The following is a 15,730-nucleotide window of genomic DNA, read 5'->3' as shown; positions in this document are numbered from 1 at the left end:
TGTTGGACTGCCATTATTTTCTCATTCAAACTATAACAAAAATAATAAATGCATTGTCATTTTCAAATGCGTATATTATGAAACCATGTAGTATACTATTTTGCTGTTTTGGAAAGGTGGATTCATGCGGGAGCAAGAACCACAAAGTATTTTTTGGTTGCTAGAAATGAAAAATACACATTTATTTTTAGTTAATTTTCTTGCATTTTCTATTAAGTAAAACAATTTATTGCCTGTAAAGTAGTTAAGTCTCTGTGTCACTGCCATTTTTGTGTGCAAGTCTGTAACCTCATAACGGTAATTTGTGATTTGAATAGTGATCCTGGAATTTAATCCTGGCAATTCTTTTAAAAGAGTCTTAGGAGTGACCTTTACATAGCTTGTGTATTACCTGTAATCTTACTGTAATACTTTTCAGACCTTTTCCTCCAGTGATACGATCAATCTTTATCAATGTCCATGCTGTAAACATCCCAAGTTTAAGGTTTAACACGAGATATTCATATTTTCATGACTTGGCTAGAATACATAAGGGATCATAATCAAAGTATAGTTTCCTGGAAACAAAATGGTAAGCTGTAATATCATTGCTGCAGTGATCATTAGAAATACGTGTACATAAATTCAGTTGTACATAGGTTAATAGGGATATTTGATTTCATCTGCGATTCAGTGTCCTTTATTAGAAGCAGTGGGATTACATTCCCATTATTTAGAATGTTCATCGAACTCTTGTTTCATTTCTATTGAATTCTAATATCTATATATTTTACAGCAGTGAGTGCATTTACCTATGGACACATACTGTACCTTGTATGGAAATATAGTCTTAAGCTGGGTACAGACATATTGGACAATTTGTCATTTTCAGGCGAATTGAAATGATGAAGCGTCCAGTGCATATGCACTTTTGCGCACTCCCGTGCTTCGTTTATCGAATCTTCAGATCGATGCATGCCAATCTGAAGATCCGGTGAATGACTCCATGCTTCTCTATACAGCGGGGGTAAGGATATGTCGAAGGTCATGCACCAGTACGTGCAGTGTTTACGGACCGCTCGATATATTGTGCCGTCACTGGGTACACACCTCATCTAGTGTGTAAACGGCCTAAGGCATCCCTTCCACTATTGCTGTAGACTAGAGCAATAGTTACAGGAGGCATTTCAAATAAGGCCAGTTTTTGTAGCCATTTTAAGGATTAGGCCAGTGGTTTTCCAGCCTGTCTTTTGGCATTGCCCAAACACAACAGTGTTGATTGGCGTTCCTGGTAAATTTACAGGTTTGCATCTGGAGCTTATTCCATGTTCAGTCACTAAAATATTCTGTCTTGTACACCGACAATCAGCAATCAGTTAGTACCTGTTTTAAAAGGCAATATGCTCAGCAATGATATGACTGTATAAGCAGCCAATTATATGAGCAGGACATGCACCTAATAACCTGTCGCTCATCGTATATATGAAATAATACACACTCTAATGGGCTATAACTTATGTGCATTAGAAGGAGGAGTACAGTTACCATAGAAAAGTGCAAACTGTAGCTCAACTGATTTTATTTAGGTCATACAAATCTAAAGGTTGTCTTTTTTCTTTACATAACATTATTAATATATTCCATCATGTAAGTAAACAAAATAGTAAATATGTTTCAATAGCCCCATACTTAATTTTGTGCCCTTAATGTACTAGACCAGAGGTTCCCAAACGTTGTCCTCAAGGCACCCCAACAGTCCATGTTTTAGAGAGATCCATGGTTGAGTACAGGTGGTTAAATCAATTTGACTGAGGCACTAATTAAGTCATCTGTGGTCAAGTATGGCTATCCTTAAAACCTGGACTCTTAGGGTGCCTTGAGGACCGAGTTTGGGAACCACTGTACTGGTACATTCAGCTTTTGCTTGCATGCTGTATGGATACATTTAGATTCACTCACTCATGTTATAATTATTTTTTAAAGAAGTTGCCTTCGACATTACAATAGAATGGACAGACTTTTAGTTGATGAGGGAGGACACTGATGGGAGTTTCCCAGCCCTGCGGGTGTATTGTACATTATTCCCAGAACCCACCAAAACTCACTTATCCCAAAGTTTTAGAAACGCAGCATGGAATCGGACAAGAATAATCAGTGTGGGCAGCTCTATACCTTAGAAGTCTTCTTATCCTTCAGAGTCTTTGGACCTGTGAAATTGGGGTTCTGAAAGCACAGCGTTCCATTTTGATTCAAATAATGTTCTAATACGTTTTACGTAAAGCAGTCTGGAATGAGAAATGCATGCAGCCATTGCAGTTCTGCTAGCAAATTGCAAGTCACAAAATTATTTTGTGCACCTATATGCATACAGCTTAATGTTTTCATTGGTTTTTATATTTACCGGTTTGCTGTATCCAACTGTTATGTCTATCTTCAATAGAAAGATGATATATTAATGTGTGGTATATACTTTTATTTGTTTATTTTCACAGGCACCCAATATCGATGATAAAGTAGACCTACACTTCGTTGCTTTTGTCCATCTACAAAGTCATCTTTATGAGCTAGGTAATTATTTGTTTACATTAACTTAAGCAAAAAGAAAATATATACAGTACAGACATAAAACTTTATTGGGAAGAATGTGTATGTGTTCTTCCAGTGTTCACCCCAGACATTCCCCAAAGCCGGATGGTACCATGAGGCAGCTAGGAGGGCCAAGGTGGAGGGGGCCTCCAGCATCCTCCCTCCAGCAGGTGTGGCCACAATTAGTGGGCACCTCCACTGCCCACAGTGCCTTCCAGCTGGATGGCGCCAGTATACTTTGTATGCCAGGCGGTGTAAGAAAGATACCAGATGTGACACCAATCAAAATGGCCCTAGGGAGAACACTGCCTTTAATAAACTTCTCATTAAACCAAAACAATTCAGTTTTATGTTGTACTTTTCTGACAGGTAACTGAATACTAAAAAGTAGACACAATATACACATGGTCAGAAGTATGTGGACACCCAAATGTGTGATTAATATGTTAAATATCAACCTATGGGCTTTAATATGGAGCACTCCCATTGCTGCTATAATAGCCACCACTCCTATGGTTAGACTGTCTACTAGATTTTGGAACATGGCTGCAGAGATTTTCGTCCATTCAACCACAAGAGTATTAGGTTGGGTACTTATGTTGGGCAGTAAGGCCTGGCTCTCAGTTTCTGTTCTCCTTCACTAGAACTAAGGGACCAGGCCAGACCATGACAAACAGCCCCAGGTATTTTATTTCCCCTGCTAAATTTTACAGGATGCATTTGGGTAGGAAGCGTTCAAGCGTCCACCAAAGCCAGATTAATTCATCAGATTTCCAGATGGTAAAGCGTTGTTCATCACTCCCGAGAATGCGTTTCCACTCCTCTTATAGTTCAATGGCATAGTATTGTACACCACTCCAGTTTTTGCTCCTAGACCAGTGTTGGCTAACCTTGACACTCCAGCTGTTGTGGAACTATATATCCCAGCATGCCCTGCCACAGTTTTAGCATGCCCTAATAGCAAAACTGTAGCAGTGCATGCTGGGTTATGTAGTTCCATAACAGCTGGAGTGTCAAGGTTAGCCAACACTGTCCTAGACCGTCCATTTCACAATAACAGCACTTACAACTGATTAAGGCAGCTCTATCAGGGCGGAAATTTGACAAACTAAATTGTTGTACTGGTGGCATCCTATAACCGTACCATGGTGAAGGTCACTGAGCTCTTCAGTATAACCTAACCTCACTGCCAATGCTTGACTATGTTGGCAGTATGGCTTTATGCTGGATTTTATGCACTTGTCAGAATAAACTAATTAAAAGGGATGACCACATAAGTTTGGCCATGTAGTGTACAAGTGATGCATACATATGTACATTTGTTTTATATATATATATATATATAATATATATAAATAAATTAAGTTTCCAGAGATTATCAGAATGTTTGGTCATGGGAGGAGGCTTCCTACACACAGCAGACTTCCTGTCAGTAATTCCATTGAAGAGCACTTCAATCACCCAGCTATGGTGTTTAACAGAACACAGGAGGGTGCACTTAGCTGGACTGCTGAGTCTCTTAGAACTTGTTTCAATTACCAGTTATTACTATACTTGCACATATAAAAATAATTCTGTCTCACAATAGTTGGGTAGAATGTTCCTTAGTGGGTAAAGGTAGAATATGATCAAAAAAATGCTATAACAGTAGCTTCATGTTGATTTAATAATGTCATTCATAATGTGTTTCTTTTTTTAATCTCAGATGGATGCAAGCCTTTTCCAGTAAATCATGGACACACCAGCGAGGACACATTGTTAGAAGTAAGAACACCATTAAACTTAAATTACATTTTTTTTGGTAGTATTTTCAGAACTTTTGTTAAGTGTAACCTTAGGAAACGCTGTAATTGGCAGTTACCTGCCAGACATTACAGTTAAAGCTAGAAAGTTATAGATCACTAGGTAGTGTTAAAGGGACATTAAATCCAATATATGAAAAATCAAAACCCATAAGAAACTGCAAAGTTGGAAGTTCTCAGTGACCTTGCTTAATGAGTTTGGATGCTGACATTGCTCCTACATTAGATCGTTAAATTGATTGACCTATCCCTCATTTTTTTTTGTATTGCAATATACAGTAAGCTCTTCCCATTGATTGCACTGGTGGCTTTGGTGTTTATCGGAAGTGAATAGCTGCTGCTCTTTGATCTTCTGTTTCCTATGTGATATTGGATCTATCATATACTTAATGTCCCAGGTATTCTCCATTGCATTGCAGCAACTAATTAGTGTATTAGTGGGAAAAAAACAAACAGAAGGTTTGTTAACGGCTGCTATTGTTTCCCCTGAAAACCCTGTCAGCCCAACTAACCAGTGCATAAAATGGACAGCGCTTCTATGAGAAGTCAGTGAGCACTTACTAGCAAATGCAGTGTACAGATGTGTCCTCACTTACTGGGGATCTGTACACCATATGGCATGACTGAGATGCTCTGAGAGGAGTAGCACCTTAATGGCAGACTTGGCAAGAAGCTGTTCACAGTGTACCAGAGACTAGGCTGCGACTGTATCCGCACAGGAAATGGTTCACACATTGTACAAAGTCGCAGATGAAGCACAACTGAACTAGGCGCAAGGAAAAGCAAAGCTTCTCGCATCGGAGCCCTTTAACACAGATTCAGACGCTGTCACACACAGATATACAAATGTTGCACACAAACTTCATCATTGTACAATGTCATTTTGTCGTGCCTGTTTGTTTTTGTTTTTTTAATTATGAGAATAGGACGCACATTTTGAGCAATACAATTGCACAGGACAGGGCACTCAGAGAGGGGCTATTTGGTGTGACTAAAGCAACAGTAAGAGCGTACACATCTGTACTTCTGAATTCTGGTAGTCACTTTTGTATTGTATTTTAACGTATATAAATTTTTTCATATGATGAACGTAAATGGTTTGACGTAATTGGACAGTACAGTGAAAAATAGAGTTCAGCAATGTTACACAGTGCAACATAAGGGGTATAGGCCACCTAAGAAGGTATGCAACACCTATTACATTCGCTTCAGCCATTATACGTAGATGATAGAAAATGAAAACCATTCTTGTGTGTAGTTGCTTCATCTATATTCTGTCAGTTCAGGCATTACAATGGGAAAAGATAAAGGTTTGCCAGCAATGTGTAACATGCATTCACAAGTGTTAGGAGATGAAAGCACGCAAAGCCAGTTCCCCCCCACTGGAGCAATCTGTCCACTAACCAAAACCGTTCTATTAAAACCTTTTGTCTTCACATGTTTCAACTCTGCAGTAAATAAACACTCCTGTTGATCTTTTATTAACCACAGATGCATATTTGTGATAATGTCTGACCATGCAATAGAGCATGTTAATCTCCTTTGATATGAAATGTACGTTCTGATCTCTCTGTTCTCTCTCCCACTTTCCAGGATGCTATTGAAGTTTGCAGAAAGTTTATGCAGCGTGATCCAGATGAGCTGAGGTTTACTGTGGTGGCTTTCTCTAAAGTATAACAAAATCTGAACTTCTGCGCAACCCTAAAACTACCCAACATTATTTGGAAAGAAAGCCAGGGGGTGAAAATGGAATTTTATAATCTTTGTGTGCAAATCTCAGATTACTGTACATTACTAAATAAAAATGAAAGTTTATAAGTCTGATGTATTATGGTGAGTTCTTGCTGCAGCTTTTGTTCAGTTCTTAACACATTTTAATCATGTTGCCAATAAACTTGGAAAAGCCAAACAAGCAAGACTTGTTTGTACTGTGCAAAGGAAGTATACAGTGCATCCGGAAAGTATTCACAACGCTTCACTTTTTCCACATTTTGTTATGTTACAGCCTTATTCCAAAATAGAATAAATTAATTTTTGTCCTCAAAATTTGACACACAATACCCCATAATGACAACGTCTAAAAAGTTTTTTTGCAAATTTAATTAAAAAAAAAACAAAATGAAGAAATCACATGTACGTAAGTATTCACGGCCTGTGCCATGAAGCCCAAAAGTGAAGCGTTGTGAATACTTTCCGGATGCACTGTACATTTGAGAATTTAAGTTTTGAATATACAGTATTTCCAATTACTGGCGTGTTAATAGTTTTCGTAGGTTTCAAAGATTTGTCCTTGGTAATGAAACTTGTTATTACTGACCTAACAATGCCACTACTACCCTTGCAGCATAAGGTACAATGTATTAAGGTCAGGAGAGATCAGAATTCCAGGATATTTTACCCTAAAATGCTAAATTTTATAGACCGGGTTAGCCAGCGCTTCAGAGATGTACAGAGCCATCGGCATGTTTGGTTTTGCTGTATATAAGCAGTATTTTCATTCCTTTAGGAAAAGATAAGCCAGGGCCAGGGTCTCGCAATTCCTTTCCTCTTGTCAGTCAGGTAGGAATTATATCCTATTACATTATAAACCCCAGTGGCAGGAATCAGATATTACAATGTGTGAGCAACAACAGTAACATTTTTTTTCTCGCCTGTTTCAGAGGCAGTATAAAAATTCCCATGGTTAGGCAATCAGGATCTGTCAGAACAAATAACAATTAATGAAGCCCTGTAAACACTCTAGGGGGTATATTTACTAAAGTGTGGGTTTTTAAAAGTGGAATTTTTGCCTATAGCAACCATTCAGATGCTACTTATCATTTATCTGGCACCTTGTAAAATAGGGGTGGGCAATAAGGGCCCCCCCATCTGTTGTAGAACTACACATCCCAGCATGATGCTTTTGGTGGGATTATACACTGAGTCGCCAAATTATTATGACCACAAGGCGATTTTCTGTAAAATAGCTATTCCACAGATAATGCTGACGTAGGATGTCTGAATCTGTAAAGATGGAAAAGGTGAAGATGTGCAGAGACTAATGAAGTGCATCACTCATGAAATAATGAGTAAACGATTCAATCTGAAGGACTTTGAACATGGAATGATTGTTGGCACTAGCAACAGCGGTGCGAGCATTAGCAAAACTGCTGCACTGGAGAATTGTTCGAGGGCGGCAGGTGTTAAAGTGTACAAAGAGGGGGACCAGAAGACAAAAATAAACAGGGTGTGAGCGCAAGGCCTGTTGTTGTAAATTGCTACTGGTTGCTTGAATGGAACAGAGAGTGGGCAAACTTGTTCAGTTCCACAGACTGGCAACAGTGCATCAAATTTACAGTGAATCAAGGACCAATTCAGATGTCCTCCCAATGAACAGTACACTGTCCGAACGCCATTGCTGTCTGGATGCAAACGGTGAAACGCCTCTACTTTGCTCAGGAAATTGGACTTTATATGATTGGAAACAGGTCGTGTGGTCTGATGAATCACGTTTTCAATCACTATGCAGATGATAGTGTGAGGACATGGAGGCAACAGCTCGGAAGTATGGAAAGGAGAATCTGACAAATCTATCTGCTACAATCAAACCTAGAGGAACTGGAAGATACAGTTCATTGCATATAATCTATCCGCCATGAAATATACAGACAGTAGAATTCATGCCTAGAAGAATTCAAACTGCATTAACCACTTAACTAGCCAGTGGCGTAACTATGGAGGGTGCAAGGGGTGCAGTTGCTATGGGGCCCGACGGCCCAGCAAGCAACCCCGCCCCTGCACCCTGCCTAGTCTTTTTTATTACTTTTTTGGCCGTTCCCCGGTGGGCCCCACTCAACCATGGGGGGAGGGGAGGGGGCTTATGACGCTATCATACCGCCCCTGCCAGCCGATCCATCACCAGCATGGCTGACTACTGTTTTTTTTTAATAGTAGGAAGTGAACTCTGTGCGGCAGCTGTCTGGCCTGCTCTGCCTCTTATCCACGCCCCTCCCAGGCAGTTCCAATAGAGCCTCTGGATGATGACTCACTGACTGTAGTGTTTGTGCTGTATTCCAAAGCCGCAGGTGTGTGTTTCTCATGTTGGGGGGAGGGAAGGTCTGTCTGTATGTGTGTCTGTGTGTGTCAGTGAGGCTGTGTGTCTGTGTATAGGTGGATTCAGGAGGGGGGGCTGTGTGTCTGTGTCAGTGAGGGACAGTGTGTATCTGTCTGTATCAGTGAGGTTGTGTGCCTGTGCATAGGTGGATTCAGGAGGGGGGCACAAGGGGGGGGGGGCTGTGTGTCTGCATCAGTGAGGGACAGTGTGTGCCTGTATCTGTCTGTATCAGTGAGGTTGTGTGTCTGTGTCAGTGAGGGACAGTGTGTGCCTGTATCTGTCTGTATCAGTGAGGTTGTGTGTCTGTGCATAGGTGGATTCAGGAGGGGGGCACAAGGGGGGGGGGGGCTGTGTGTCTGTATCAGTTAGGGACAGTGTGTGGCTGTATCTGTCTTTATCAGTGAAGTTGTGTGTCTCAGTGAGGTTGTGTGTCTGTGTCAGTGTGTCTGTGCATAGGTGGATTCAGGAGGGGGGGCTGTGTGTCTGTATCAGTGAGGGACAGTGTGTGGCTGTATCAGTCTGTGTCAGTGAGGTTGTGTGTCTGTGTCAGTGTGTCTGTGCATAGGTGGATTCAGGAGGGGGGCTGTGTGTCTGTATCAGTGAGGGCCAGTGTGTGGATGTATCTGTCTGTATCAGTGAGGTTGTGTATGTCAGTGAGGTTGTGTGCCTGTGTCAGTGTATGTGTATAGGTGGATTCAGGAGGGTGGGCACAATGGGGTGTGCCTGTGTGTCTCTGTCAGTGAGGGTGTGTGCCTGTATCTGTCTGTATCAGTGAGGGTTTGCATATGTCAGTGTGTGTCTGTGTCATTGTACTTATTACCTCCAAATCGCTGTTATGTTAACCCCGCCATATTAGTGGGCATATCCGCCCTCTTCTTCCCATTCATCACTCCCCTCCATTTCCTTGTTACGATAGTCCATGCCAGGCTTCCTCACATTGTGGCTCTCCACCCAACTCATACAACTGATATTCTACACTCTTACCTGTCTCCTTCTATTTGTCCGTTTTCAAGTTGCCGTGCATCGCTGTATCACCCATCAATCAACCTGCTGACCACTTAGCTGGTGGTGTGGTAATCTTTCTCCCCAGTGCTCCTTTTTGAATCCTACTCCTGGACCCCTCCCTCTCTCCTAGCATCTTAAATGGAGTTTTATAGTATTTTATTTTATTTTTTTTAGTACATGTATACAAAAGCATTTTTAGCTAGTTTAAATATAAACAGAAAAAGAGAGGGGAGAAGCTGGCTAATTCTCTGTGGTAGTTGGCCCTCTGATGACTGACCACACCCCTTCGTGGTGGGCCCCAAGTATTGTTTCCCCCTGTGGACCCCTCATGTACCAGTACGCTACTGGGTGGGGGTGGAATAATAGCCTAGGTGAAGGGCGATACAGTGTGTGGCATTACTGTGGGGCATAATGTGTTATAAGGGACATTACTGTGTGTAGCATAATGTGTTTGGGGCATTACTGTGTGTGCCATAATCTGTAAGAGGCATTACAGTGGTGCATAATGTATAAGGGGAACTACTACCATGGGGCATAATAAGGGCACTCCTACTGTGTGGCATAATGTGTTATAAAGGGCACTACAACTGTGTGGCATAATGTTTATAAGGAGTACAACTGTGGCATAACGTGAATGGGGGCCCCTTAAAAATTTTGCTATGGGGCCCACAAAGTGCTAGTTACGCCCCTGTAACTAGCTATTTTTTTTTCCAAAAACCTCACCGAGATTGTCTTTTTTTTTTTATGACTGGATTAGGTCAAGAACATCTTTTTAAAACTTATGCAACACAATTTTACAAACAACAATATTGTTTTAAACACTGTATACCATAAAATAGCAGTTTTTATGGTAAACTGTAATGATGGCCATTGACAGCTGTACCATCGATGGCCGATGAGTTCAACCATCAATAGAAACTATCAATTGTTTGAGACCACAACCAGAGATGGTTTGCAAACCAATGTGAAAGAAACATCGATGGTCGGTGGCCATACCTAGTATACTGTATAATATACCATCCCTAATCGGAAGCCCCATATCGTGTCTTCATTGTACAGGACCACCATAATAAAAATAAAATGACCTGTTACCTCAATGTCAAGAATTAAAACCAGAATATTTTGGATGTGCTGTGAAGTCATGACGTCACTGTCCAATGACTGCCAGCGTGGGAGTGACTTTGCAGCGACTCTTACTGGCTACTTCATTTCCACAGTGGCGGAGCCCCCTGTGGATGCCACTGGACCCTCCCACACACCTGCCAGACCACCCCGCACCCCGTCGCGAACACCTCTGGACCCCTGCGATGCAAGCCAGACCCCCCACACACCCCCGCCTACGTCACTGTACCCCCAAGTATTCTAAATACTGAAAAAATTCACATATCTGAAATTCTCCTGGTCCCGAGCATTTCGGCTATAGGAAACTCTCTACTTGTAAATATATATATATACACTACCGTTCAAAAGTTTGGGGTCACTTAGAAATGTCCTAATTTTTGAAAGAAAAACTCAAATGTTATCTTCATTGAAAAAAACAATCAGAAATACTCTATACATTGTTAATGTAGTAAATGACTATACTAGCTGCAAACATCTGGTTTTTAAAGGAATATCTACATAGGTGTATAGAGGCCCAAATCCAGCAACCATCACTACAGTGTTCTAATGTTACATTGTGTTTGCTAAGCGCGTTAGACTAATGAATGATCTGAAAACCCTTGTGCAATTATGTTAGCACAGCTGAAAACGGGTTTGCTCGTTAGAGAAGCTATAAAACTGGCCTTCCTTTGAGCTAGTTGAGTATCTGGAGCATCACTTGTGGGTTCGATTATACTCTCCAAATGGCCAGAAAAAGAGAACCATCATGTGAAACTCAACAGTCTATTCTTGTTCTTAAAAATGAAGGCTATTCCATGCAAGAATTTGCCAAGTAACGGAACATTTCCTACAACGGTGTGTACTACTCCCTTCAGAGAACAGCACAAACAGGCTCTAACCAGAGTAGAAAGAGAAGTGGGAGGCCCCGGTGCACAACTGTGCAAGAAGACAAGTGCATTAGAGTCTCTAGTTTGAGAAATAGAGGCCTCACAAGTCCTCAACTGGCAGCTTTATTAAATGGTACCCGCAAAACGCCAGTGTCAACGTCTACAGTGAAGAGGCAACTCCGGGATGCTGACCTTCTAGGTTGAGTGGCAAAGAAAAAGCCATATCTGAGACTGGCCAATAAAAGGAAAATATTAATATGGGCAAAAGCACATAGACATTGGACAGAGGAAGATTGCAAAAAAGTGTTATGGACAGACGAATCGAAGTTGGAGGTGTTTGGATCACACAGAAGAACATTTGTGAGACGCAGAACAAGTGAAAAGATGCTGGAAGAGTGCCTGACACCATCTGTCAAGCATGGTGGATGTAATGTGATGGTCTGGGACTGCTATGGTGCTGGTATTTTGATTATGGATAAGGAAGACTATCACTCCATTGTGCAACGCCATGTCATACCCTGTGGACAGCGCTTGATTGGAGCCAATTTCCACCTCCAACAGGAAAATGAGCCAAAGCACACCTCCAAATTATGCAAGAACTATTTAGGGAAGAAGCAGGCAGCTGGTATTCTGTCTGTAATGGAGTGGCCAGCGCAGTCACCAGATCTCAACCCCATTGAGCTGTTGTGGGAGCAGCTTGACTGTATGGTACGCAAGAAGTTCCCATCAAGCCAATCCAACTTGTGGGAGGTGCTTCTGGAAGCGTGGAGTGAAATTTCTTCAGATTACCTCAACAAATTAACAGCTAGAATGCCAAAGGTCTGCAATGCTGTCATGCTGCAAAAGGAACATTCTTTGACGAAAGCAAAGTTTGAAGGACAAAATTATTATTTCAAATAAAAATCATTATTTCTAACCTTGCCAATGTCTTGACTATATGTTCTATTAATTTTGCAACTCATTTGATAAATACGTCGGTTTTCATGTAAAACACTAAATTGTCTGGGTGACCCCCAAACTTTTGAACGGTAGTGTGTGTGTATGTATAATATATATATATTTTTTATTTTTTTTCCATAGACCAAAACCTAACTGTTTCACATGTCCTATTAAGGCTTCTTAGACATGATCTGAAATTTCACAAAACCTATTGAATTTGTGCTGCTCAAACTAAAAAAAGCAATGAAATTTCCGATCATTAAGGCTGACTCCTTAATGGATGTGTTCCTTGCGCAATACAGATATGGTATGCTATCACACCCTGTGGTTAACTGCAGATTCAGAACTCTCCCAGAGTGAGATTGCAGTCACTCAAAATGGTGGAGCTGCTAATTCACAGAAATGTGTGCTCATTGGAATGCACACATGCAGTCTATGCAACTGAGGTCTGAGCAGTTATGTGGCACACATATCCCACTCAGTGCCCTCAATCTTCCCATTTGTTCACCACAACAACTGGGTTCCAACATCCTTCTCACTCCATACATCCATCTCATTCAGAATACACATTCAGCTCCCTAATTTCTAAAACTATCATACTCTGTCTATGCATGTACACTATCTTCATGCTGCTATAACTTCCCCAATCCCTACAGCTGTGTGATCTCCTAACTGTGCTAGTTCTTTATTTCCTCATCCGCACCAATCTCTTTCCCCACAAATTCAGTATGTGTTGTGAAATTTCAAATCATGTCTAAGAAGCCTTAATGTGATATGTGAAACTGTAAGGTTTTTTGTCTGGAATTTCATTGCATTTTTATAATTAATTAACCTTCAGGGTTTTCACGAGCAAACCGGGCCACCTGCAGGGCAGAAGGACAACAAATAAGTACACTAGCACGGGTGGAGGAGTGGACAGCACACTGGTGGTGTTTTGGGGGTGCAGAGGGAGAGACGGCTGCGGGGGAAGGCTGCAGGTGTGCGGGGCAGTGGCAGCAACAGGGCCGTGCACAGAAGCATCAGCGGGCAACAGAGGGACTCACTGGTGCTGGGCATGCACCCGAGAAAATCAAATCAATAAGAAACACAGATGCATGTGTAATATAAAAAAAAAAAATTTACGTGCTCCCACAGCACAACCAGCATCAGGCTTTGGAGCCCCAGTGCTGGTTGTGCTAAATACAGGGGACAAATGATGTAGGCACGACTGTTAAGCATGACCAGCACCAGGCTAATCAGAGCCAGTCCTGGTTTCCAAAATACAGGGGACAAACGACGTAGGGGTCCCCTCGAAAAGAAACAATTCTCCCATAGAGAACTCCTGAGGGGGGGCATGGTGTTTAAGGGGCTACACCTCTAAAGCTATTGGAGGTACCTAGCTGAAATTTGGATGGGCTCGTAGAACTGTCGCTTGGTGCTGCAGGGCAAAAAAAAAAAATGAGGATTTGGGAGTAATCTAAAGTTCCAACTGTCAGTTTTTTCTAATACTCAATTAGGACCACTTTTCTGCTGTTCTCTATGGGTGACTTTTGGGAAGGCATAACTCAGGGTAGGGGGCGAATTTAGACTTGGGGTTTGTTTTATTAGGTAGTTATTGTTCCAGGGTAGGTTCTTTGGGGTTTAGGTAATTGAGAAAGTTAGTTTTTAAACCATTACCTCACTGTTACCTGTATTTAACACGTTGTGTTAAATACAGGGAACAAACGTCGTAGGGGTCCCACGTATGAAGCACAACCAGCAAAAGGCTTTTCAGAACCAGTCCTGGTTGCCAAAATACAGGGGACAAACGACGTAGGGGTCCACTGTATTCAGTGCAACCAGCACTGGGCTCTGAGCCGGATCTGGAAATACGGAGGAAAGAAAATGCCTAGGGTTCCCCTGTATTTACCAGAACCAGCACCAGATTTTTTCCAGCGGGGGGGCTAATGCCACAGCCAGGGGAGCCCTTTCACTGCACCCCCCGGCCAAAGCATCAACCCTGACCGCTAGTCAGCCCAGGCCGGGGATCCCTGGGGAGCTGGGGACCCCCTTAATAAAGGGGTTCCCCTCTCCAGGGCACTCAGAGTGATAGCCCGGGGCTATCCCCGGCACCACTGGCCACTGGGTGGCGGATTGATAGTGTAGTGTGGTGCATATGAAAGTATAAATATCGTCTTTTGCAGTAGGACTACAGGACCCAGCAGGCCTCCCCCCGCATACTGGTACTTGGAGAACCACAAGTACCAGCAAGTGGGGCATTAAGGACCTGCTGGTACCTATAGTACCCCTGCAAAAATAATCTTAAAATAAAACAAAGACACTGTTTGTTTTAATAATTTATTTTTCTGCCGCTTCCCCCAGGACTTCCACGGCATCTTCACCTGGAGGACGGCGGCCTTTAAGCTCTTTTGCATGACCGCCACCCATCCAGGTCTTCTGTCGGCGGCAGGTCTTCTCTGCTGCCACCTGGCCGACAGACTGCCGTGCCCTCGCACTGGCTTATATAAGCCAGCCGAGGGGGCAGGACGATGACTTTGCAAGCCGTGATTGGCTCACGGCGGCCATCTTTACATTTCAAATACTGGGCATCGCGGTTCTCACCATTGAAGTCAATGGTGAGAACCGCTCATTGGCTGAGAGGACAGTACTAATGTTTGTGGGTCGCATCTTTCCTTATTTTGTTTTACCAAGCCCGGGGATTGCGTACTTTGGACCGAAGAGGACCGATCCACGCATAGGAGAGAAGGGGAGTATGATTTTGTTTTTCAAGTAAACTATGGATATGGAGGCCAGGAGATGCTGGGGATAAAAAGAAGAGGAAGCTATGAGTGAGAATTATAATAAACGGGAAAATTGACAGGCCCAAACTGCGCCCCCTGCCCTGCGGTGCCTTGTGCTATGGCACAGGTCGCAACACCTTAGTTATGGCCCTGTATGTGTGTGTGCATGTATGTTTAATAAACTTTTACTTTGTACGGTGTGTGTGTCCTGTGTTTATTTTAATATTTATTTTGCTGTAGAACTACAAGTACCAGTGGGCCCGTAATGCCCCGCATGCTGGTATTTGTGGTTCTCCAAGTACCAGCATGCGGGTCAGGGGAGGCTTGCTGGGAACTGTAGTTCCACAGCAAAAGACAATATTTAACTTCTATTATTTACACCACATTACACTTTCAACCCGGCACCCACTGCCACAGGGGTTCTGGGGATAGCACCGAGCTATCAGCCTAGGCCTGGGGTGCCCTGGAGAGGAGGATTCCTTTATCGGGGTGCTCCCCAGGGATGCCCGACCTGGGCTGACTAGCGGTCAGGATTGATGCTTCGGCTGGTGGGCTCCCCTTGCTGTGGCATCAGCCCCC

General features: G+C 42.5%; 1 protein-coding gene across 3 annotated transcripts in view; it reads left to right on the top strand.

Annotated features, from left to right (window-relative positions):
* The window catches only part of UCHL3 (ubiquitin C-terminal hydrolase L3), an 88,883-nt gene extending 82,695 nt beyond the window's left edge, over nt 1-6,188 (top strand). For all 3 annotated transcript variants that reach the window (XM_088459325.1, XM_088459309.1, XM_088459317.1), the window contains 3 exons: nt 2,472-2,547; nt 4,271-4,329; nt 5,961-6,188. In XM_088459325.1, coding sequence (XP_088315451.1) covers nt 2,472-2,547; nt 4,271-4,329; nt 5,961-6,044 — 219 coding nt within the window. In that variant the 3' untranslated portion in view covers nt 6,045-6,188. The remainder of the gene's footprint in view (nt 1-2,471; nt 2,548-4,270; nt 4,330-5,960) is intronic.
* The last annotated feature ends 9,542 nt before the right edge of the window (nt 6,189-15,730 follow it).

Source organism: Taudactylus pleione, unplaced genomic scaffold (genome assembly GCF_031769625.1).
Source record: "Taudactylus pleione unplaced genomic scaffold, aTauple2 ptg000041l, whole genome shotgun sequence".
Classification (NCBI taxonomy): Eukaryota; Metazoa; Chordata; class Amphibia; order Anura; family Myobatrachidae; genus Taudactylus; species Taudactylus pleione.
The sequence above is the reverse complement of the archived record's forward strand: the minus strand, read 5'-3'. Positions and strand labels throughout refer to the sequence as shown.